Raw genomic sequence first — 25,234 nt, forward strand, 5'->3', positions numbered from 1 at the left:
GGTACTGTTTGAAGAACAGGAATAATGTCCTTATGCCTAGCCAAAAGTGTTCAATCAATAGACACCAAAGCCCCTTTAATAACTGTCAACAACTTGCATTTATATAGTGCCTCTGAGGTAGTAAAACATGCCAGGATGCTTCCCAAGAGCAATTATCAAACAAAATTTGATAAGCTTTGTCAAAGGAGGAAGTTTTAAGGAGCATCTTAAAGCAGGAGAGAAAGAGTTAGAGAGGTCATTTGCTGAATGCTATTTGTAGTGTTGCAAATATAAAATGGCAAATATATCTGCCTCCAGAATGACAGTCACCGCATTCCAAAATGTAATTCATTGTGTGAAACCCTTGGAGATGGGTGTAGGTGACAAGGTGCCAGTATCACCAACCAAGAACCTTGGCCACAAGTTTGAGTAAGAATGAAAGTTAGGCAGAAGTTGTCAACTTAAAAGACAATTGTTTGGTGACAAATGATCAGGGCCAGGCATTGAAATGAACTGTACGAACATGTGGAAAGGAAGCAATTAGATTTAGTGGTTTTAGGGGTAAGTACAGATCAAGGTGTTCAAATACTCTGAGAAAGAATGGAATCTATGCTGTGGACTAAAGGGAAATGTGTGGAAAATCACCAGCTAGGGCTGAAAAATAGAAATGTGAAGATGGATAAATGTGTTAATGATTTTCTTTTTCACCTTTAGTGATAAAATGTTTCCCTCTCAGATTAACTGAGTTGGCCTGTATAAGTCAAGTTAACTAGGACGCCTAACAATATGAAAGATTACCTAGGAATGTTTTACAGGATAAATTTAACAGCCAATTACTGCCCTATCCATCTCCTCCCAATCATCAATAAAGTAATGCAGGGAGTTATCAATAGTGCCATCACATGAGCCAGTCTCCAATAATCTGCTCAGCAATGGTCCGTAGGTTCACCTAGAATCATGCGACTTCAGACTTCCATCAAGGCCTTGATCGAGACATGGCTACAAGGGTCAACAGGAGCAGTGAAACTAACTGTCCTCAATATTAAGGCAGCATTTGGCTGAGAAGCCCCCAGCAAAACTGGGAGTCAGTGTGGTCAAGGGAGAAAATCCTTCAATGGCTGGAGTCATACCTCTCACAAAGATGGTTCTAGTTTGTGGAGGCCAATCTCAATCACATGACATCAATGCAAGGCCAGGATCAATAGGTAAGGATATCAGGGGATAGGGAGTTATGGCCGGTAAAATGTAGCTGAGATGCAACTCAACTATGATCTAATTGAATGGTGGAACAGGCAAGAGGAATTGAATGCCTGACTCCTGATCCTATGTAGAAGGTGAAAATTGAGATGCTGGGATTATTTCCATTGGAGGAGAGAAGATTTTATTAAATTTCTTAAAACTATGAAAAGTTTTGATAGGGTGAATAGGGAAATAATTCTCTGGTTAGGATGGTCACTAGGTTGCAAAGCAAGGGGATCACAGGAATGCGATTCCATATGGAAAGGATATGACAGCAATCACTGCTTCTATTAAAGGGAAACTGAACACATATTTGAAGCAGGTGGAGAAAAAGCGCAATGAGTTTTGTATTGTTTTAGTACAAACACAATGGGCCAAATTACTTCCTTCCATAAGATAAACGTTATCAGGTTGTGTGCTATTGACATTGCTAGACATCTTTCAATCCCAAAATGCTTGCACTTCTGTTTCACACATCCAACCTGGCAGCACAGATTTTAAGCAAATCAAGATATTTTTCTCACTCCCCCCGCACCCCCCATACACCCTCTCCCCAGTATTTGACAGTTTGCATATTTATTTTCCACCTCATTGATTTTCATTCATTTATGTTACTGAATTATGCAATAAATATCTCTATAATCTGCACACCTACCGCTTCCCAGCCAACCACGCCACCTGGATTTTGGCTCCAGAACAGCTGGTCAGGAAGGCCCTACAGGTAGACCCTTCAGCTAATGCATTATCTGCTGTGACATCATGAATAGGGATAGTGCATCGTGGGCAACACACACTACTCATGTCATCACAGCAGAGTGAGGCTTACAGAATATGGCTGACATGGGTTAATAAAGGGGAACAGAGGCTTCTCCAGAATAACTGGCCTGATAAGAGCTCTTTACAATTGTAAAAGGGTTGATGTAAAACGCTTTCTGTATGTCTACCCTTTCTGGGGGAAGTCCAAAACCACGAAGCCATAAATAGAAGACAGTCGATAAATTCAATAGGGAATTCAGGAGAAATGACAAACTCACAAACACAAGGAGTGGTTGAGAATAGTATAGGTGCATTTAAGGGGAAGCTAGGATTAACACTTGTTGAAGGAAGTAATAGAAGATATGTGCTGATAGAACAGCACAACTAAATGCAGCATAATCAACTGCATCGACCAGAATGGCCTGTTACTACTGTGGCAAAAAGTACAACTGCATATTATTCCTTTCATGATGTTAAGGAATATGGTGAATGTATTAGACTGCACACTGCCTTTACACACAGCACTTGTAACATCTTTATTTGAAAGCTATCTTCCCCTCCCCCCATATCAATACACTTAACTACAACTCCATTACTTACACCAAGTGGTCCAAAAAAATTAATCCAAAGGTAAACCTTCATAATTCTTGGTTAGGCCCCAGCTAGGGAATGGTGTCCATTTCTGGGCGCCACACAATAGGAAAGATGTCAAGGTGAGAATGTAGAGATTTACTAGAATGGTAGCAGGGTTGTAGAACTTAATTTATGTGGAATTGCTGGATTGTTCTCCTTGGAGCAGGGAAGTCAAGTGGAGGTTTAACAGAAGTGTTCAAAATCGCCAAGGGCTTTGCTAGAGTAAATGAAAAGAAGCTTTCCACTGATTGGGGAGGGGATTCAGAGGGTGTTTGGGGGGTGAATAGAGAACATGGATTTAAGATAAATGTCAAAAAAAAACTGTAGTGGGAGGAGAATTTTTTTTAAGCCGTGGGATACGATGATCTAGATTTCAGTGCTGATAAGATGGTGGAAGCAGGTTCAATAGTAACTTAAAGGGGATTGGATAATTACTTGAAGAGGAAAGGTTTACAGAGCAACGTGGAAAGAGCAGGGGAGTAGGACTAATTAGCTCATTTAAAGAAACAGGCAAGATGAGCCAAATGGTCTCCTTCTGTGTTGCATAATCCAATGATGTTTACCAATCCTTTGGGCAGCAATATGGGGACACCACTGTTCCCAGTCACAATGGAGATGATGGGAGAATTAGCCAGTTGATCAATTCTGGAAACTGCACTGTAGTGAGCGACTGGATTGATTTTACACACACAATTTATATCATGCCACTATTCCCCACTCACTGCATTTTTCTGGAGAAACCAGGCTGTTTTTATCAGAAGTTGCTGCCGTTCAAATTCTGAGTTTTGATTCTTCCAGTTTGTAAATACTCATTTAAAGTAGACTCTGTAGGCTGTTAGCTGTTTACATAGACTCTTTGCTGAATAAATGCACTTTTGTCTGCTGTGAAATATTGGGATGTAACTTCTGAGCTCTAGGGCAGTGTATCTGGGGGGTACCCCCACCCAACCCTGAATTTCCCAGATAAGGATTGCATGACAATTACCCAGGAAGTTCAAACTTCCAATGGGCAATAATTGCCCTGCACTGGGAAACATCTGAAAATGTGATTTAAATTGCAAACTTTGGATGGTTCCGACTATCTTGCAGTAATAGTTACCTAGAAAAAGTTAGAAGAATTAAAACCACTTCTAGCTTCTGGGTTAACTATTGCACTGACCTCCCCTGACCAACCCCCCACACCAATCAACCCCCACAGGACTCCATCAACCTCTCCCAACCCCACCCAGGACTACCCCATGGGACTAACACCATGCCCCTGATCTCCCAGGACTAGCCTCCTAACCCCAAACTGGACTCCCCCCAACCTGCCCAATACACCCCGACTGCCCTCCCCAACCCACCTCTCAGGCATAACTCCTGAACCCAGGTCTGACTCCCAACCCACACAACCCCATTCAACACCCTGCTCCCCCACCACCACCTCCCTAGTCCTGACTCCTGATTCTCCCCACCCCCCACAGGCCCGACTCCCGACCCTTTGCTCCCTCCCCAGGCCCGACTCCCAACCCTCTTCCCCCTACTCCGAGGCCCGAAACCCTCCCCCCACTCCCCAGGCCCGATTCTCAATCCTCCCCCACACCATGCTCAACTCCCTCCACCCCGCCCAACCCCAGCCCCGACTCCCGACTACATCCGTCCCCCGCCGGCCAGACTCCTGACTCACCACCCCACTCCTCCCCAGCCCCGACTCACCACCACCCCCCAGGCCCAACTCCTGACTCTCCACCAACCCCCAGGCCTGACTCATGACACCTCCCACTCCCCTAGGCCTGACTCACGGCTCCTCCCACCCCTTCCCCAGGCCCAACTCACCCCCACCCGGCTACCCAGGCCTGAGTCACGACTCCCTGAAACCTATCCCCGACCTCCCAACAAAAACCCCTCCTCCACCCCCCACCACCCCCAAAAAAACCTACCCACTTACTTTATACACTTATCTTCTCTCTGGCTTGTTAAAGACCTTTAAACTTGGCTGGACTTTTCAGCTTACGTAGTTGACAGCAGCTAGCGCCATAAAATTATCTACCTTTGACTGAGCTGCCCTCAATTGTATGCCCTGGGAGCAAGCTGCACTACATAGATCTCGCCTGGCTGGAGTTGGAAGGTCGGGCAAGATAGGATCGCCTGGATTTCCAGGTCAGTCATTTTGAGCGGAGTGGCAACCCAACTCAATTGCCACTCCATCGGATGTCCCTGCCCATCTCAAACTCATTGGTTGACGCAATGGTGTCAGCCTGAACTCGGTGGTAACACTCTCGCACCTAAGCCAGAAGGTCGTGGGTTCAAGTCCCGTTCCAGAGACGTGAGCACAGAATCTATGCTGAGACCCCAGTGTTGTACCGAGGGAGAGCCGCAGTCTTTTGGACGGGACATTAAACCAAAGCCCTGATTGCATTCTCAGGTAGTGAGGTGGCAGCTTCAGCTAAGATGCAAACTTAACAATTGTGCTACAGGTCCCACACATGAGTAGTGCTGCTTGGACCAGCCTGGCCCACAACTTATTGCACAATTTAAATACATCAGCAACACAAAAAAAACACTTTTATATGAAGCCACCAGCACAATTCGGCTAAGGTTCCCAGACATTAACTAAAAGCACTTTAGCATCGTGCGCTTCACTGTGTCTCAACATTTCACTGTCTTGTGTGTCATTGTGACTAACACTACTGGGGATCCACAATTTAATATAAGCAGCAGCACATCCCACGACAGGACAAGAGCACAAAATTCTGCAGTTAAAACCCTCCAAACCTCCAATCCAGAGAACTTTCCAGCACAGGAGGAGGCCATTCAATCCATCAGATTGGCACTTTTTTTTTTCTATTCATTCACAGGATGTGGGCTTCGCTGGCTGGGCCAACATTTATTGTCCATCCCTAATTGCCCTTGAGAAGGTGGTGGTGAGCTGCCTTCTTGAACCGCTGCAGTCCCTGTGGTATAGGTACACCGCACAGTGCGGTTAGGGAGGGAGTTCCAGGATTTTGACCCAGCAATAGTAAGGGAACGGTGATATATTTCCAAGGCAGGATAGTGAGTGGCTTGGAGGGGAACTTCCAGGTGGTGGTGTTTCCATCTATCTGCTGCCTTGTCCTTCTAGATGGTAGTTGTCATGGATTTGGCAGGTGCTATCTAAGGAGCCTTGGTGAGTTCCTGCAGTGCATCTTGTAGATGGTACACACTGCTACCACTGTGCGTCAGTGGTGGAGGGAGTGAATGTTTGTGGATGGGGTGCCAATCAAGTGGGCTGCTTTGTCCTGGACGGTGTCAAACTTCTTGAGTATTGTCGGAGCTGCACTCATCCAGGCAAGTGGGGAGTATTCCATCACATTCCTGACTTGTGCCTTGTAGATGATGGACAGGCTTTGGGGAGTCAGGAGGTGAGTTACTTGCTGTAGGATTCCTAGTCTCTGACCTGCTCTTGTAACCACAGTATTTATATGGCTAGTCCAGTTCAGTTTCTGGTCAACGGTAACCCCCAGGATGTTGATAGTGGGAGATTCAGTGATGGTAATGCCATTGAACGTCGAGGGGCGATGGTTAGATTCTCTCTTGTTGGAGATGTTCATTGCCTGACACTTGTGTGGCGTGAATGTTACTTGCCACTTGTCAGGCCAAGCCTGAATATTGTCCAGGTCTTGCTGCATTTGGACATGGACTGCTTCAGTATCTGAGGAACCATGAATGATGCTGAACATTGTGCAATCATCAGTGAACATCCCCACTTCTGACCGTATGATAGAAGGAAGGTCATTGACAAAGCAGCTGAAGATGGTCACAGTGCACTTTGAATGAAAATCACCTTGAAGTAAACACCTTTCCGTTTTTCTGTAAAAGAGGTGGGGGCGGTGTGGGGGGAAGAGGTGGTGCAATGCTTTTCCTGCCTTTGCACATTTAATGCATCAGTAGGACATGAAGTGAACCCAGTGCCCTCCCTGTACCAATGCAATAAACACTGCATTACTCAAGTCTACAACAGTAAAACGTGCGTCGAGCTCCATTCAGTTCCTGATCTGTCAATTCAAGTGGGCGGGTGGGAAAATCCCGTCTGAATGGCCCCTATGTCCTGGTCCAGACGGCTGTAAGTGACTGACTCCAGAATGAGATGTGGGTGCACCCACTCAGTCACCACAGACCCTTGGGTGGTAGTGTGCAGGGGCTGGGGCTGGGCCGGTGGGGGGCGAGGAGGGTGGAATAAATGAAGCTGCAAAATCACCACCCCCGTGAAATGAGGTTAAAAACCAAACACCAAATAACTGCTGAGATGGGTTTTTCATTGAAAAAAAGTCTTTTGAAGACAGGTCATTATAGGAGCACCAGCTCGAGAGGTGAGCTGACCTCATTAAGCTAGAGGCTGAAGAAGATCCTCCCAGCGGATGGGATGGGCAAAAACCTCTCTCTCCAACCAGAGCTCATAGCTGTAGCGAAAATCCTCAGGCAGCGAGACATGATGGCCCAGGACGCTCTGGAGGCAGTTGTCCACCGGGGCAAACTCCAGGTCACTGTGGTGCAGACCATAGCGTCGGCTGTTGAACATCTCAATATTGACTCTCAGGCCGCACTCCTCTGCCTGGAAGTCCCAGGGTCGAGCATCAATATCTGTAGGAAGACAGACGTCAGAACTTATTGCGGTTGGAAACTAATCGATATCCCAGATTTACGAGGGTGGTGCCAGAACCGAGTGGTTAACACTATTTGGGAAAGGCTGAACTCGCTTTCTAAACTGACAGTCCGAGTAAAGGAGTGCTGCACTGTTGGAGGTGCCATTAAACCGAGATCCCCTCTGTGCTCTCAGATCAACATGAAAGACCCCACAATCACACTGGAAGAACAGCACGGGAGGTCTCCCTCAGTGTCCTGACCAATATTTATCCCTCAACCAGGATCACTAAAATAGATAATCTGGGCTGTTTGTGGGATCTTACTGTGTGCAAACTGACTGCTGAACATCTTCTAAATTACAAAAGTGGGTGCCCAACTGGAACCTCAAAGTCCTGCGCTACTGCTGGTCCAGTATACAGTGTGCATTGCTGACCCAGGCTAACTAACCACACATGGGTCTGATTTTCTTTGCCATACCGTTTCCGTACGCCCAGTCATCGTTGAGGCGGTGTCGCACTTTGTGGTAGATGGCAGACATGATCTTCATGTTACTCTTCCTCCACTGGCGCCCCAGGTACTTGGTTTGGAATTTCAGCAGTTTCAGTGCGTAGAGCTGCAGCATTGCCTGCTTTGCCCTCAGCACCCGCTTTAAAATTGGGGCCGACTTGAAAACCACAAGCATCTAAAAATAAACCAGAAGATGCAGGTGGTCAACGAACAAATCGATGAACATTTTCGACTCCAAAAAAAAATCAACGGGGTCATCGTCATTCATAACCATGGGCTTTCAAAGGGACGTTTTTGTGTCTTGTAGGAAGGTGATTTCTTGTCACCTGTGCTTCTCTCCACCAGGTTTAAGGGGCCACAGCCAATATGTAGGTGACGGCGAGAATGAGATTAAACAGCGAGCGCACAACTGGCCAGTGCTGAGTAGGCGATAGACTGAAGGTAGCATGACTGATTCATTTTCCACGAAACGTGTATCTACAAATTGGACAATGCAGTGGTAAAGGCCAGTCAGTCTCTCTGACTCAGCACTGTTCTATGGTAATGGGGAGAGAGTGAGGGGTGGGGCACAGCACATGCCTGAAAAGCACCATTTTAGCTCGAGTTTCACTGTAGATGTGCTGTCAGTTAATGGGATCCTTGCTGACGCTTGTGGGGTAACCAAGGAACCCACAAAACAGATCAACCTTTATTCTCACCATGATGCGGGAGTGTTTCCATTTGGTGAGCTTGTTTAGGATACGCAGCAGGTTGATGCACGAGAAGAGATTCCTCCAGCAGAACTGGTTGTGGTCACCAGCTTCCTAGAGGCAGAACAAACAACAACTTGTCTTTACATAGCCCCTTTAATATATTAAAACATCCCAGTGCACTTCAAACACAAATTGACGCAGAGATGGAGATGATGATACTGGGGCAGGTGACTAAACGCTAGGTAGGTCTTAAGGAAAGTGATAAAATAGGACAGAGATAGAGAGTTTTCAGGGGGGAATTCCAGAGCTTAGGACCTAAAGAGCTGAACACAATGGAAGTGGGTGATGTTTGAGAGGCTAGAGTTGGAGGAATGCAGGGATCTTGGAGAGTTGTAGGGCTGGAGGAGGTTTCAGAGATGGGAGAGAGGTGAGGTTATGGACTGATTTGATCAGGAGGATGAGAATTTTAAATTCAAGGCATTGCTGTACTGGGAGCCAATGTAGGTCGATGTGTCCAGGGCTGGTGGGTGAACAGGAATGTGTGTGTTGAATATGGGTAGATCACAACGCCACATCCCCTCACGCACTGTTGCACAGATTGAACATTCAGTGAAGCTTCCCTTATCCTGACCCAAGCATGCAACTCAATCCCATCCAGGATGACACTTCCTGAACATCAATGACCTTCTGGCCTCTCTGGTAAATGCACCATTTACTATTGAATTTCAGTCAACGTTAAGTTTTGGATTCATACCCACTAGGAACTGACTCAAGTTCGTTTGTTTCAAATTCACTTAGCGCCTTCCCTCATACTGAGGGAAGAGACAGTGACCCTGAGAGCATGGGTTGAATTGTAATGCTGACCCCAGAGGATAGACTAGTCCAATTCCTACTAAGTGCGTTGCTGGTTAGTCCCCGGCTGCTCTCTTCTACATCTGCAAGATGCATGTGCCACAAACAAACGAGATAAACCAGCTCCAGGTCTGTTTCTGCTGAGGCTCGTACAAAGGGGAGTGTAAGCCAAGGAGTTGGGAGAACTCTCTGCTTTCTCCAAATTGCATCTCCCAGATGAGGCAAACTACTTAATGGCTGAACTAAAGCTATTGCCTGTAACAGGGCAGCTTTCCTTCAGCGCTGCACTGAGCGGAATGGGACTTGAACACATGACTTGCTATAAAGATAAAAATGTGGGCCAAATTAGTGTGGCGCAATGATTAATGCTGGAACCATGTGGGCTGATTAATTCTGCTGTGCCTCCAAACCTGAAGATGGCAATTGATGCTGGGCTCTACCCGCCTCTGTCTATAATACTGGCAGCTCTCTGGCTGTCACAGAAGGCATCCTATCCTCACTCAATATGTACATATACCTGCCCTCCCCAGCAGGAATCAGGGAGTGGCTGAGTTCTGCCTTCCCTGCTCAGGAGTGGGAAGCTAATCATCAGGGCTCCACCATCTCAGCTCAACTGCAGCCAAACCTGGGTTTGTTACTCAGTATGACCCAGTATCACAGGACAGATTCTGATTTCAATGTCTTCTGTACTTACCAGAACCTCTGTGGTGAGTTCTGGCAATTCGTGGATTACAGAATGAGGGTAGTCTAGGACGCAGATACTGTGCACACAAAGAAACAGAACAATTAAGGCAAAGTCCTTGGCGTAAGCTGCTCAAACTTTCAAGAAATGACTTCAGTGATCTAACACAACATTCACACCTGGTACTCACTGCATGAATCCTGGGTTAAATCATTGCTGAGGAACAGGCAGACACACAGCAGAATGTGCGGCTGGACCTGGCAATACCGTACCTGCTCTTGTAATACAGCCGTCTGCAGAACTTGTTCTGTGATTGGGTTCCCCTACTCCCATCCTCAGATATCCCAGTTATGTACAGGATCAATACTTAACAATGTACTTAACAATCCTGCTCTTCCTTCAAATAACATCTAGAATCATGCAGCACACAGGAGGCCATTTAGCCCATTGTGTCTGTGCTGGCTCTCTGAATGACATCTAATTAGTGCCACTCCCCATCTCTTTCCCATATTCCGGAAAATATTTCTTCTTTTTTTAAAGTGCAGGTCCAATTTCCCTTCGAAAATTGCTATTGAATTTGCTTCCACCACCCCAGCAGCGAGTGCATTCCAGATCAAAACAACAGCAAAGAAAACGCTCATCTTCCCTAGCTTTTTTTTTGCCAATTATTTTAAATCTTTGGCCCTTCTTCAAGTGGAAATAATTTCTTCCTATTTACAAAAACACCTCCTAATTTTAAACAGCTCCTGATTCGCCCCTTAATCTTTTCTGCCCCTAGGAGAACAATCCAAGCTTCTCTAGTCTCTCCACCTTACTGAAGTCCCTCATCCCTGGTACAATTCTAATAAATGTCATCTGCGCCTTCTCCAAGGCCTTGACATCCTGCATAAAGTTTGGTGCCCAGAATTGGACACAATGCTGCAGCTGAAGCCTAACCAGCCATTTATAAGGGTTCAGTATAACCTCCTTCCTTTTGTATTCTACGCTTCTGTTTATAAAGTGAAGAATTCCATACGCTTCGTTTTACACAAAAAAGCGTTAGCTTTGAACAGTTTAAAAATCCTGTCGCAATCAGAGAGTCTTTGATTGTTACAGATCAGGGAGGTCCCAGGTTTAATCAGAGGCACCTAAACTCAATGAGGGTATTACAATGGGCTGTGCTGTCCTAATTCGGAGGAAGAAAACTCGGTCACCATTGCAGTCCCTTATCCCTATTCTGTGAGAGGTAGCCCTGCTAGAAAACAAGAGGAGCAGAGGACAGGTTTGAACTCAGTTGCGATAACTCCTGAAGGCTGCAATTAACTCTGCCCAGGCTCGATGGTGATATGGGGAGGCCATGGAGAAAGATTGGCACCTTTGGAATGGAAGGCTAACCTGAGGAGGAGAAGTTAGGGGAAAAAAAAAAAGAGTTTTAATTCCCCCCATCCCCTCCACTAATGAGCATTCAGGCCAGATGGAGTTGGCTTTCTCAGCACAGATTTCCCCCCCCCTCTGAAGGTGCTAACATTCCTTCCATAGGCACCTGCTGCTCCCTGGTACCTTACCAAAGGTACCCCCATTCCTCAGAGAAAAGACTGACCAATGAGTGCCTGCAAGCCATTCGATCATGGGAGGCATCACAGGTGAGCCTGCCTGACCTCTCACAATGCCCACACATGGGCTTTACAGCGGGGGTTCTTGGATAGTAACCCAGAGAATAACCCAGAGAATAACCCAGAGGGGCACCATTAGTTTAAGATGGGCTGCTCACTGGCTGGGTTTGATTTCAGAGTTCACCCTTCTCACCTGTTCTTGGCGGTGACGTAGGACATGATGCTCTGATTGAAGAACTTCAGAATCAGTGGGATGCAGTTAGCAAATACCAAGTGCTGGGAAACATATTCAAACTAGGAGGGAAGGCAAAGAGGGGAGTAAGAAGAGATCATCTCCTATTCAAACTTTAAAATCACATTCCCAGACCACGGGACCCTACTCTACTTTTGCCAGGTTTTCCTGCTCCTTCCCCCTCTGCTATTCTGCAGTAACCATTTATACCTCTTGCGTGTACGTCTTTTCTTCTTGTCTTTTTGCCTTGCCCCCATCATCCCTATTGTTGTTTAATCACTCTGCCTCCCACCCTGTGACAGAGCTTCCCAATTGTTTGTTCCTTTCACCCCCTCCACCCCCTTCACAGGCTCTGATCTGGCTTAAACAAAACTCTTAATTCTCTAACGCCTTCTAGTTCAGATGAAAGGCCATCAACTCCAAGTGTTAAGTCAGTTTCTCTTTCCACAGATGCTGCCTGACTTCTGGAATGTTTTCCAGCATTTTCTGTTTTGACTTAAAGTTTTGAAGACCAATGAATAGGACTGATAACTAATTGTTCACAAGGGGAATAGCAGAAGAAAAGCCTGTGAGCTTTTAGAAAGGGAGCGGGAGGGGGAAGTCACACAAGGTGCGGGGAAAAAAAAAATCACCAGCCGACATGGCTGCCGTACATTTGTGCAGCTCCTGGACAGGATGTCACTTTAAAGACGCGTGGTGCCTCTTTGAGGAATACATGACGCCCCAAGAAGTGAATTGGTGGCATGTTTGGGAAATTTGCAGATGACACAAAAATTGGTCGTGTAGTTGATAGTGAAAAGAATAGCTGTTGTATCCAGAATGATATCAATGGTTTGGTTGGGTGGGCGGAAAAGCGGCAGATGGAATTCAATCCAGAGAAGTATGAAGTAATGCAAACACAGTTAGGGGATATACAATAAATGGGAGGATACTGGGAGGGGTAGAGGAAGTGAGAGACCTTGGTGTGCATGTCCACTGATCCCCGAAGGTGACAGGACAGCTGGATAAGGTGGCAAAGAAAGCATATGGAATGCTTTCCTTTATTGGATGAGGTATAGGTTACAAAAGCAGGGCACGTAATGATGGAACTGTATAAAATGCTGGTTAGACTGGAATTTTGTGTACAGTTCTGGTTGCCACATTACAAGGAGGACATAATTGCTCTGGCGAGAGTATGGAAGAGATTTACAAGAATGTTGCCAGGTCTCGAAAACTGCAGCTATGAGGAAAAATTGGATAGGCTGGGGTTGTTTTCCTTGGAACTGAGGCTGAGGGGTGACCTGATTGAGGTGTACAGGATTATGAAGGGCCTAGATAGACAGAGATGCTCTGTTTCCCCTAGTGGAGCGGTCAGTTACCAGGGGGCACAGATTTGAGATGGTTGATGCAAGGATTAGAGGAGACATGGGGAAAAGCTTCTTCACCCAGAGGGTGGTGGGTGTTTGGAATTCACTGCCTGGTTTTGTGGTGAAGGCAGAAACCCCCAACTCATTTAAAAGGCATCTGAATCTGCACCTAAAGTGCTGTAACCTACAGAGCTGCAGACCAGGTGCTGGAAGGTGGGATTAAAACGGGCAGCCAGTTTTCTTTTTCTTTTTCAGCCGGCACAGACATGATGGGCTGAATGGCCTCTTTCTGTGCTGTAACTTTTCTATGGTTCTATTGAATTTAGAACACCCCATCAGAATACCTGTGGCTAGATGAGGAGGATGTGGGAAAGCACAGGGGGGGGGTTGAGGGGGGAGGCATGGGGGGAGGGTCAAGAACCAATTGCGGACCCTGTGAATCAACCACCTGTCCTCACCATTAAAAGTACGGATCAGCACAACCTGCATTGGAACGTCATAGGGGAATGAATAAATGGGAGGTGTGGGCTAGCCCGCTGTGTGACTGTGGAGGGACTATCCAAACCGCACTGCATCTCAAACATCAGTGCTCATCCACAAGAACACAAGGATTAGGTGCAGGAATAGGCCATTCAGCCCCTCGAGCCTGCTCTGCCATTTGATAGGATCATAAGATTCCTGTCTATCCCCATAGCCTTTGACTCCCTTGTCAATCAAGGATCAATAAGAATCCTTCCCTAGATGAATAACTTCTACTGACTCTGTAACACCAGAGAACAGAAAGGGGATAACCAGCTTCACATTTAATATTGGTTTTCAGGCTGACATTGAAGCAAGTGAGTCACAGTCTGGAATCTAATCCAGGGGTCTGGGTGGTTTGTAGATAGAATAGTGGATATGCAAGAGTGAGTTAGAGGCTGAAACATAATCCAGGATTTAGATATAGAACTGTCATTCAGAATGAGTCACAGTTAATGGGACTCATACATTTTACCCCACTGCCTGATGTCTTATAGCCATTCTGTTCTGTGTTTGGAATAAGATTGATACTTGTGAATTCTCCACTGTATGACTAACCAGCAACAGGTCAGACACATGTGGAAGTATGTTATAACTGTTTATCCTCCCTCTCATCCCTTATTATTTCCATTACTTTGTTGGGCATTTCCCCCTAGCTGAGCCCGTTTTGTATTCCATCCAGACTCGGTACCTTAGCTGCCAAGATTGCAAAGAGCCGTAAGTTCACAGACTCCGTCCAGTGCTCCCTGGTTGACCGCTAGGAGGCACAATGCATCCAATCTGACTTCTCCAATTGGCAGCCAGAGGATGATTGTCACTTAATACAGCTCAAGGTGAGAAATCGCACTGAGTTCGGGAAACGAAACCCACGCCCTACACTGCACCCACCCACCCACACTCCCCCCAACTCGGTCAGTGCCTCTAGTGTTGTTTACCTGGTAGACATGGTTGAGTTTGAGATGCTTGAGTAACAGGAGCATCAGTGCCGAGATAGCTTTAACAATGATCTCCTTGTGCCTGTTGACGTCAATCCCCAACTTCATGCTTTGTAGCACAGTATTGCTGCATAAAGTGTAACAAAGAGGAGAATCTATCCCACTGAAATATTAAATACTCTATTATTATTGCTTCCTCTGTGAACTACTGTGAACTAACTTAAAGAGATGCTGATAGTTCAGTTCGTAATAGGGTCAGCCAGTTGGCACCAGGATAGTCGTGAAATAACCTGGATATAATAGTGGAAAAAAACCCCAGTGTGGCACTGGGATATGGAAATTAATTAACCCCCAGTGTGGCACTGGAATATGGTCATGAAATAACTCCCAGTGTGGCACTGGGATATGGTCATGAAATAACCCCCAGTGTGGACTAGGATATACTCAGGACAATCCCAAGTTTGATTCCAATTTGCATTTGCCCAGGTCTGGGACAGCTGTTGTGTTCTGGGCTGGGGCTAGGGTTGGCGAGAGGGGGAAATAATATCAGACAAAGTCCTTCCTCTCCTCTCACTCCAGGTTCAGCAGTTTTGTTTAGGCCCAGGCATGAAGACTAATCACGGGCCCAATGGTCACATCTCTCCAGCTTCACAAGTAACGAATGCAACTAAAGTGCACCGAGTGCTGTGATGTTGGATAATGGAATTTGGCCTGACATGGATGAGCGGCTCCTGAAGAGGTGGGGAAACACCACAGGAAAACCAGAGCCCTTGTGCAACAAGTAGCGGGAGGATAATGGGCATATTGAAAATCAAACAGACCTTGTTATTTTAGGGGAAACGTTCCAAATCAGGACACAAACAAATGCGGAAAGGAGTCACTGAAAACATTATCTGAACAAAACTCACGGCATCTCCTCAGGCAGGAGATCAGCCAAGATATTGATGGAGTCAGTCTTTGCCTTGGATGTGGGGGCAGCAGCCAGCTGGATCTTCAGCAGTGCTATCTGTAGAATCATAACACCCCACCACCCCATCAAAAACCGTTAGTTAAGAAGGAAAGAAAGTGCATTTTAGCACACCTTTGACAAATCACTGTACAGCCAAGGAAGTACTTTTGAAGTGCAGTCACTGTTAGGACATGCAGCAGCCAGTTTGCGCACAGCAAGCTCCCACAGACAGCAATGTGATAATGACCAGATAATTTGTTTTTAGTGATGCCGGTTGCAGGATGAATATTAGCCAGGGCATTGGGAAGAAATCCCCTGCTCTTTTATGAAAAGGCACCAGGCAATATATTTACGTTCTCCTGACTTCAAAGTCTCATCCTAAAGATGGCAGTGCAGCACACCCTCGGTACTGGAGTGTTAGCCTAGATTTTTGGGCTCAAGTTTCTGGAGTAAGGTTTCAACCCACAACCTTCAGACTTGAAGGTGAAAATGCTACTAACCAATTTATGGCTGACATCCAAGTAAGTATAAAACCCATTGTGGAAAGGAATTGGACACTGTGCTAAACTGGTATTCAGAATAATATGAGGATTTTCAAGCAGAGCTCACGCCAAGGGGAACAAGTTAAAGAGTTGGAGACGGAATTGGGCGGAAGTAGGGGAACAAATAATAAGAGTTAATACTTTGCAACATCTGCAAGGGGTCAGCTGGTAAGGCCAATGTAAGACACATTAAAGAGCATAGGTTCAAATCCCAGTCCGGCCTCAGGACTGTTCCTGTAGAGAGGTGAAAGAACTCAGGAGATTCCAGCTCCTGATCCAGTGACCTCTTTCCAGTGGAAAGGAAAAGCATGGAGGGAAATGGAAAACCAAGAAACACAGCAGGTTTTAAGGGGCAGCACAGTAAAGGACGATCCCTGGTTTGACCCCCAGTCTGAATGGGTCTCAGTCATAATGGCGCCTCTGATTTATGCACCAGAAGGGGGCCTGGGGATGGGAGGGTGTGCTGGCCCCTGTGAATCTGACCCCCTCAATCAATGAACTGGTCCTGGAGGGGTGGCAGGGGCTTAGGAAATTGGGGATAAAAGCAGAAGAATGGTACTGATCGGGACAAAGGTACTGTTGAGGACATGGGCTGTGTGTAGCCGATACTCACCATATACTGAGGTAGGTTGTATAACATTGCCTGATACAGGATCTCAACTGGGGTCTGTTCTACCTCCTCAGCTCCCTGTGTTCAAGGAAAAGGCAGAATTGTAATCATTTTGTTTAATGTTACTCAGTTCAGTCTGTTTTTAGACTGCACAGCAGTCGTTGAGTTGGGTGAGAATATTCCCCTCCAGTTGCTAAGAGTGCAGTAAGTTACCATGAGTTGAATCTACTTTATACCCTACTTTATACTCGCAGCAAAGATGGGGGGGTGTGGTAGAATATACCCTTCAGAAGCTTTTAGCTGATTAAAGCCTTTCCTTCCACGTGGTCGGCTTCTGCTTTTGGTGTATCAGCCTCACAGGCTAATACCCATATTCCGCCAACACTTATGCGAGTAGTGCTCACTAAACCAGGCCTGACCTGCTGTGTTGGCAACCCTGATAATGAAAAGCTTACAAATGGAAATAAATTCGAGATGGGTCTTGAAGGTTTCAAGTAACGGGGTTGTGATTTTGGCAGCTTGTTCCATTGTGGAATTGTCCTTGGGGAGAAAGATTGTTGATACACTGTCTTGGAAACAAATGGTCTTTGTAGTTTGTGTTGGATGGCTACCTGGTGTTTTGTCATTGCCGGAGGACACTAGGCTGTGCATCTTGGACTTACTGAGGAAGTTCCGCAAAACTTTTGACTCTTTCCTTCAAGAGGTAACTCAGCTAATCAGAATGTCTACTTAATCTCTCAATACTGGCTACCTCACTCTGCATATTTCCAAGCAACATTAAATGTATATTAGGGACAAAAATGTAAAATAGGTGCTTACGCAAGGTACTCTAACAATGGGGACGTTTAGAATCACCCACTGTGGAAGGTAACGAAATCAGGCAATGGAGGGCTGGGGAAGGAATCCATCGGCAAGTCAAAGCTTTCGAGTGATACTCACACGAGGCAAGTAAGTGGACTTGAAGGTCATCTCCATGCCCTGCTCTTAAGCCCCATTGAATAGAATGCATATAGAAGGGGTGTGATTACCTAAGAGCCCTCCGTTGTTCCTCATGTACTCCACGTACCACTGGATGGGTACACACTGCACAATCCTTACCAGTGACACTGGGGATTTCTGCAACTCTTCCTCCATCTTGGCCTGTACTTCTGCGATGGATACGTACTTGTGCTAATGGAGGAAAAACACAAAACCAACTCCAGTTTTTTTAAACAAAATACTTTTCTTCAGCCAACGGATGCCCTGGCATAATTACTTAATCACATCAAGCTTCTCGATGGCCCATTAAAATGACCCATGTTGAGCCAAGGCAGTCAATCGCAGCAGACTATTGTACCATGGAGGGCATCACAACACAGCCCACTCCTGGCCTCTCCTTCCCAATAGTGCAGCTGACAGAATGGCAGCATCATCAGACTCAATAAAATGCTGCAGCGCAAGATCGTAAATCCAGCCACAAGCCCGTTCAAGTTAGACTTACATAGATTCTGCACAACATGGACAGGCCATTTGGCTCAATTAGACTATGCTGGTGTTTATACTCCATACATGTCTCCTCCCATTCCCATCTCAGCCTTCCAGCTTATCTTTTTATTCCCTTTTCTCTCATGTTACGTCTAGTTTCCTTCTGAAGGCATCTAAGCGGTTTGCCACAACCACTTCCTGTGGTAGCGAGTTCCATATTCTAACCATCCCGAGTAAAAGAAATTTCTTACTTTCCCATTGCATTTATCGGTAAATATCACGTATTTATGGTCCCTAGTTGCAAGGTTAGTAGCAGTTATTAGTTATTAGTAGCCTTAGAAGGACTTAGACCCCACCCCATTCCCTGGCTATTGCCTAATGTTGAATCAACCTTGATATCCCATTTGACTCTGTGCTGAGCTTCTGATCTTATATTGTCTCCATCTCCATGACCACCTGCTTCCACCTCTGTAAAATTGCTCGTCTCTTCCCCAATCTCAGCTCATCAGCTGCTGAAAACTTCATCCATTCCTTTGTTGCCTTGAGACCTGACTACCCTAATGTTCCCTGGGTCAAATTCTCATCCTTCATAAACTTTAGCCCATCCAAGGCTCTGCTGCCCATAACCTAACTTGCACAGAGTCCCATTCAGCTGTTGCTTCGCTGCAGACTGATCTATTTGGGCTCCCAGTCGCAAATCAAAATGACCCTCTAACCGGTGCTCTGCTAACTGACACATCAAACTAAATGGAAAATGCCATTTGTAAACGCAGTCACTTTGAAACATTTATTAACCCAGGTTGGCCTCTCAGCTTTGCAGAGTCCCAGTGGCATCAAATAGTCAAAGTGGCCTTTCTTGCAGGTAAAGGTGTGAAACATGATGAGGTGGACAAGCCACAAGCATCAACTCACCGAGGTTCCTTCAACAGCATCTTCTGAACCTGCAACCTCTACCACCTAGAAGGACAGGGACAGTAGAGGCTGGGGAACACCACCACCACCTGCAGGTTCCCCTCCAAGACTCACACCGTCCTGACCTGGACATACACCACTATTCCTTCGCTATCATCGAGTCAAAAAATCCATGAACTCCCTCTCTACGCACTGTGGGAGTACCTACACCATATGGACTGTCCACGGTTCAAGGTGGCGGCTCATCACCACCTTTGAGGGCAATGAGGGATGGGGAACAAATGTTGTTCATGTCAGTGTCACCCACATCCTTTGAATGAATTTTTTTTTTTAAAAGTCAATCAAGGCTGGAAGATCGTTGCCAACAATTGCTAGAATACTGGGAATTCATTCCAAAAGTAAGGAGAAATTCCATGGTGAATCTGGTGTCCATAGAGTTCCGGGGCATCCTGCCCTCCTATGTTTGTACGACATAAAGTGATTCCACAGGATCAGTACAGCTGCTGTGAGTCTTCATCTGACAGCAATTATATAAATATATATAGCACCATTCACTCACTCAGGACTTCCCAAAATATTTTCCAGCCATTTAATTACTTTTTGAAGTTTAGTCGCACATTATATAGGCAAACATGGCAGCCAAACTTGCACCCGGGAACCTCTCAAATTGGAAATGAATGGTTAAAGTTCTTCATAACTTAGTTCTATGTCTAAGAGGCCCCAGGAGACTGGTTTAGTCTTCCTAAGAGAGTGGATTTACTGTCAGAACCTTTGCTTATCCTGAAGAATTTCCTTTAATTTCTAAAAAGAAACAAAGGCGGCCTCATTATTGAGCTATCTGTATTTATCTTTGCAGTGAAAGATGGAGGGAAGGGGTTATTAATCCCAAACAATCTTACTGTGGAGCTGAAAGATGAGAGAGAGAGAGCCAGAAAGGGAGAGAAAAAGAGAGAGCGAGAGAGAGATCTGCAGATCTCTGTAACAGCACTGCAGATTGTGCTCAATGAGGAATCTTCTGAAGCTCCCTGCCTGTAAACCTAAAAATAGGACAGCTGGAATGTGGAAACCTGTCCTAGACAAAACACAGGCCGAGGGAAGCATCTGATCAGCACTAGACTTAGTGAGAGAGAGAGAGAGCTCAGTGTGGACTTAGGTGATTAAAAAAAACAAAAAGTTTAAAAAAGTGTTTGATTTCCCTTGAACTCAAAATAAATCACCAAAATATCACAAAGGCAAGTAGTACTGGTTCATTCTTTCAGAGGAAACTAATCTCACCAACGCAGCATGTAATTGCCTGGGAATGAATCCAGAGTTTTTATTCCCTCACTATCATGCCCGGGAGACTATATCTTACTGATGGATTCCCCGCATTTTGCCACGGTGTCTTCCTCGTTTTCTGGTCACCATTTTTTGAACATGAGAAGCACACTGGTTTGCTCTCAGCTCAGAGGCCGGGATTTTCCAGCCCCGTCGCTGGTGGGACCCACCGTGGGCGAGGCGGGTGTCCATTGACTTGCGACGGGCCCAGAAGATTGCGGCGGTGGGGGGCGGGTGGGGGGGGGGGGTGGTGGGTGCGGAAAATCCCGCCCGGAATTTTTCCCTGCATTCAGTAAATCATTCATGGTGAGTGTCAGCACTTTAGAGATTTCACCCTGAGGTACATACACCACCCCCTCACCCTTCGTGCTCCCAATTGCAATGGCCGGGTTTCAGTCTCTATAGGAACTCCAGGCACATAAGAAATAGGAGCTGGAGTAGGCCATTCAGCCCTATTAGCCTGCCAGCTGCTAGCCATATGATCATGGCTAATCTCCTACCTCAACTCACCTACTATCCCAATTATCCTTTAACATGCAAAAATCTATAGCACTTGTCTGGAATATACTGAATGACATGACATGATGTCAGTGGTAGTAAGTTTAGTCCGATGATGAGTGGGGTTTGTTCCTGGCGTCTTCTCGAGCAAGTACCTACAGCAAACAATCGTTTACTCAGCTTTTAATTTTCTTAATAGGACTTTCCTCTTGCTTGTTTGCTGCGTATGTACTTTTTTAAACAAGAAAACAGAATTTTCCCTTTTTGTTTCGCTAAAATATTTGCTTGTGCACTCTTTTTTTTTGAAGAAATAAAAACTGTGTGTGATTCAGGCGGATTGTACTCAGTATTTACTCTCCTACCTGTTTCAGGGTTTTCACACTGTTGTGGATGGGTCTGGGCAACCCCACCAGGGTTTCTGTGTCACTAGAAACAGAGAGCACAAGAATATTTTAAATAGTTGTTAGGTAGGACAGAACTTGAGTATTGCTGAAAAAAGAAAAGTTGCACAGCATGTTTTTTTTAAGCAATATTTTATATCAATGAGTGGGTGACACAGATTGGAGTTTACTGCCTTCACTATAAATACTAAGAATATTTGAAAGCGAATTACACACTGAGCAGAGTTGGGAACAGGCACAGGGAAGAATCACAATCAGAAAATTTATTACAGCAACAGGCCAATTGGCCTATCGCACACTTGCTAGCTCTTTAACTGGAGCACTCTAATCTCACAACCCTGCCTTTTCTCTCTACCCATCAATCTTCTTTCTCTTTCAATAAAATCCAATTTTAGCTGCTTTAATATCTGCAGAAAGACTTTCTGCTAATTTCCCATTCATTCTTTTCCTGTTAATCGATTTCTAAACCAGGCGTAAACAAATCTAAACTGTCTATCTTTTCAAAGTTAAGAAAAACTCTGTTTGAACCATTTTAACTTTCTCCATTCCAGTTAAAATAACCGCACTCGATTTCTCAAGCCTTTCTTCATAACTATGATCTCTCATTCCTGGTGTCATTCTAAAAGAATCTTCCCTATTCCCTTTCTATGGTTCTAATATCTCCCTATCATGGAGCCTCCTGAACCTCTGTCTTGCACAAGTTCCACTTCACTTGCTTTTGTGCTCTTTATATAAAACACAGAGACCCAGTTGCTATTTTAATAGTCTTCTCTATGTATCTGCAGTCACTGATCTCTGCATTCTCTACCCATTTTAGAATCTTATCAGTTATGGTATACTGCTGTTCTCCCAGTCTGACAATCTCCCTAATTTGTTGACAGCAATATTCTGAATCATTTCCATCGTGCCTGTGTCCAAATGGAAAAGTAAAGAGGAGGATGTTACATCTGGTGACAGGCGGCGAGGGGGGGAGTTACAGGCAGCGACAGGTGGCGAGGAGGATGTTACAGCCAGTGACAGGCAGCAAGAACACACACACATTTTAGATTTTATTTTAATTGGCCCCATTGTCACTGCTGAGTTGACACACAAAAATTTAACAGTACACACACACACACACACACACACACACACACACGATATATACAACACATATACACAGGTATACATAGAATACACATGCACACATGTAACAATTCTTTCTCACTCACTTTCCCAGGGTGAATCCAATGAACTTGCACCTACTGACTTCCAGAAAATCTTCAATGTCCTTCTCTCTGCAGAAGTGAGTAGAACAAAACTGAGAATCACGTTCACATTGGAGGCGATAAGGCTTTAAACTGAGAATATGCAGCATATCAAATAGCAGCAGCACATTCCAATGGAAACCAATCAAACATTTCTAAGCAGCGGTGCGATCAAGATGCTTCAGCGTAGCTGTACATTGAGTGGGTTTGTGTAGTCACTGAATGGAGATCGAGTTGAGTCTCCTGGGGATGAGAGGGAAGGGAAGGATGTAAATGGGATGATCTCCTGGAATGCTGCGGCACTCAGTCAGTCAGTTAAATGGTCTGTGTGACCAGGAGCAAGTGATCAGCTGTGGGGCATGTGGAAGGGTTGGGTGGGGGCGGGAATGGGTGAAGGTGAGTGTCCTTTTCAGAAAGTTACATAACCAGACAAAAAAAAAAATCTTAAAATCATAGTCTGACTGATGTTGTCAATAACTAACGACACACCTGACTTTAGTGGCCCAAGGCAGGCATCGAGGGAAGAACAACCTCTCTGGCACCAGTCCAGGGGAAGGCAGGTCCTGAATTAGTGCCTCCCTCTCCAGTGGATCCACGTCTCCCTCATTCCCACCGTCACCATCATCTGCCTCCTCCTCTTCCTCCCGAGCCTCATCTCTCTCACAGTACATGTCCAGGCTGTCTTGCTTCATGAGAACCTGCCAGTGAGACCACATGGTTAACACATACCCCGGCTGTCCAGAATGCACCCCCCCACCCCGCATCGCCCATCTGTACATGTGTTCCACCCACCCAAAGCCCATCCGTCAGCTCGTTGCCCTCAGCCTCTCTTTCAAAACTGAGTTCGATAAATTTTTGTTGGGACACGGGACCGAGACGGGCAAATGGAGTTAAGAGAAAGATTGGCCACAATCTAACTGAATGGACCACACTGACTTGAAGGGGCTGAATGGCCTAATGGTTCCCATGAAGGACAGAAGGGGATCAGCGGCTCTGAAGATGGGTCTTACCCTCCTGCCCCTGCGACCTCGCTTCTGCTGCTGCTCCAGGATGTCCATGGCAGATGCTGGTGGAGAGGTGGCTCGTAGGGTTCGCGTTACCTGGATACTGTCCTCCAACAGCGGAGGGAGGCCCAGCTTCACTCGCTTTTCCACTTTCAGCTCCTGGAGTTTCTCAAAGCCTCCGAAACAGAACTAGGACAAAGGAAAGTGGTTAACCAAATGACCTCACCCTTTCAATAGCACCAAATACAACCTGAGCACCTGAAGGGGTGAAGGGTAACTGCAACAGTACACAAGTCACTAAACAGGGCAGGATAGGCCTTGGAGAAAGTGCCAGAGGGGTTTACCACAATGATACCAGGGATAAGAGGCTTCAATGTGGAGAGACTGGAATGGCTGGGATTGTTCGCCTTAGAACAGAGAAGGTTAAGGGGTGGCTTGTTAGAGGTGTTTTTAAAAAATAGCATGGGATTTGACAGAATAAGTGAGATGACATTATTTTCACTGGCAGCAGGGTCAGTAATTAGGGGACACAGGTTTAAGGTAATTGTCATAAAGCACCAGAGAGGCAATGCTTTTTTAGGGAGCAAGTTTTTTTAAAAATGATCTGAAGAGGTGAAGGCAGCAGATTCAATAATAACATTTATAAGGGAAATGAATAAAAACCTGCAAAAGAAAAGTCTGCAGAGCTATTGGGAAAGAAGCAGGGGGGAGTGGGACTAATTGGATAGCTCAACCAAAGAGCTGAATAGCCACCTTCTTAGCTGTATAAAAATACAAAAAAACTTTCCTATACATAATACACAGATACAAGTGACTGGTTTATTCATCTACATCTCCCATGAAGAATAGTCACAAAAAGTTAGTCTGCTGGTACAGCAAGTAATTAAGAAGGCTAATGGAATGCAATCCTTTGTTACGAGAGGGATTGAACATTAAAGTAAGGATGTTATGCTTCAGTTACGCAGGGCACTGGTGAGACCACACCTCGAATACTGTGTACAGTTTTGGTCTCCTTATTTAGGGAAGGATGTAAATGCATTGGAGGCGGTTCAAAGGAGGTTTACTAGATTGATACCTGGGATGAGTGGGTTGCCTTATGAGGAAAGGATGGACAGACTGGGCTTGTTTCCACTGGAGTTTAGAAGAATGAGGAGTGATTTGATTGATGTATACAAGATCCTGAATGGCCTTGACAAGGTGGACGTCGAAAGGATGTTTCCTCATGTGGGTGAGTCCAGAACTAGGGGGCACTGTTTTAAAATTAGGGGTCGCCCTTTTAGGACAGAGATGAGGAGAAACGCTTTCTCTTGGAGGGTTGTGCGACTTTGGAATTCTCTGCCTCAGAAGGTGGTGGAGGCGGAGGTAGATAGATTCTTGTTAGGCGAGGGAATCAAAGGTTATCGGAGTTAGATGGAAATGTGGAAATCGAAACACAAGAAGATCAGCCATGATCTTATTGAATGGCGGAGCAGGCTCGAGGGGCCGAATGGCCAACTCCTGTTCCTATTTCTTGATACTCTGAGAAGTTATATTAATAACTAGAATTGAATCATTAATACAATTGTTCTTAGTGTGTACAAACTTTATACAAAATAAAAGGCACAGTTCACCTGTGACCATTTCTCTGCACCCACAAGTACTCCCTTTGCACATCCTATGTAACCAGTGAGAAAGATGCACGGTCTGCATTGGTCACTGCAGATGGAATAGGGTTAGACTCCAAG

The 25,234-nt window shown here is 45.6% G+C and overlaps 1 protein-coding gene across 2 annotated transcripts in view; it reads right to left on the bottom strand.

Moving 5' to 3' along the window:
- Positions 1–6,831: 6,831 nt before the first annotated feature.
- Positions 6,832–25,234, bottom strand: part of LOC144688030 (striatin-interacting protein 1-like) — a 41,301-nt gene continuing 22,898 nt past the window's right edge. Inside the window, exons 10-22 of one of the 2 annotated variants that reach the window (XM_078554681.1) lie at positions 23,517–23,699; positions 22,996–23,204; positions 22,471–22,536; positions 21,221–21,284; positions 17,766–17,837; positions 16,671–16,745; positions 15,475–15,572; positions 14,567–14,693; positions 11,728–11,828; positions 9,955–10,021; positions 8,415–8,519; positions 7,687–7,891; positions 6,832–7,206 (exon numbers count right to left, since the gene is read on the bottom strand). In XM_078554681.1, the coding sequence (XP_078410807.1) occupies positions 6,950–7,206; positions 7,687–7,891; positions 8,415–8,519; positions 9,955–10,021; positions 11,728–11,828; positions 14,567–14,693; positions 15,475–15,572; positions 16,671–16,745; positions 17,766–17,837; positions 21,221–21,284; positions 22,471–22,536; positions 22,996–23,204; positions 23,517–23,699 (1,629 nt within the window). In that variant the 3' untranslated portion in view covers positions 6,832–6,949. The remainder of the gene's footprint in view (positions 7,207–7,686; positions 7,892–8,414; positions 8,520–9,954; positions 10,022–11,727; positions 11,829–14,566; positions 14,694–15,474; positions 15,573–16,670; positions 16,746–17,765; positions 17,838–21,220; positions 21,285–22,470; positions 22,537–22,995; positions 23,205–23,516; positions 23,700–25,234) is intronic. The other variant, XM_078554682.1, reaches the window with a different exon arrangement.

Source organism: Cetorhinus maximus, chromosome 12 (assembly GCF_964194155.1).
Source record: "Cetorhinus maximus chromosome 12, sCetMax3.hap1.1, whole genome shotgun sequence".
Lineage (NCBI taxonomy): Eukaryota > Metazoa > Chordata > Chondrichthyes > Lamniformes > Cetorhinidae > Cetorhinus > Cetorhinus maximus.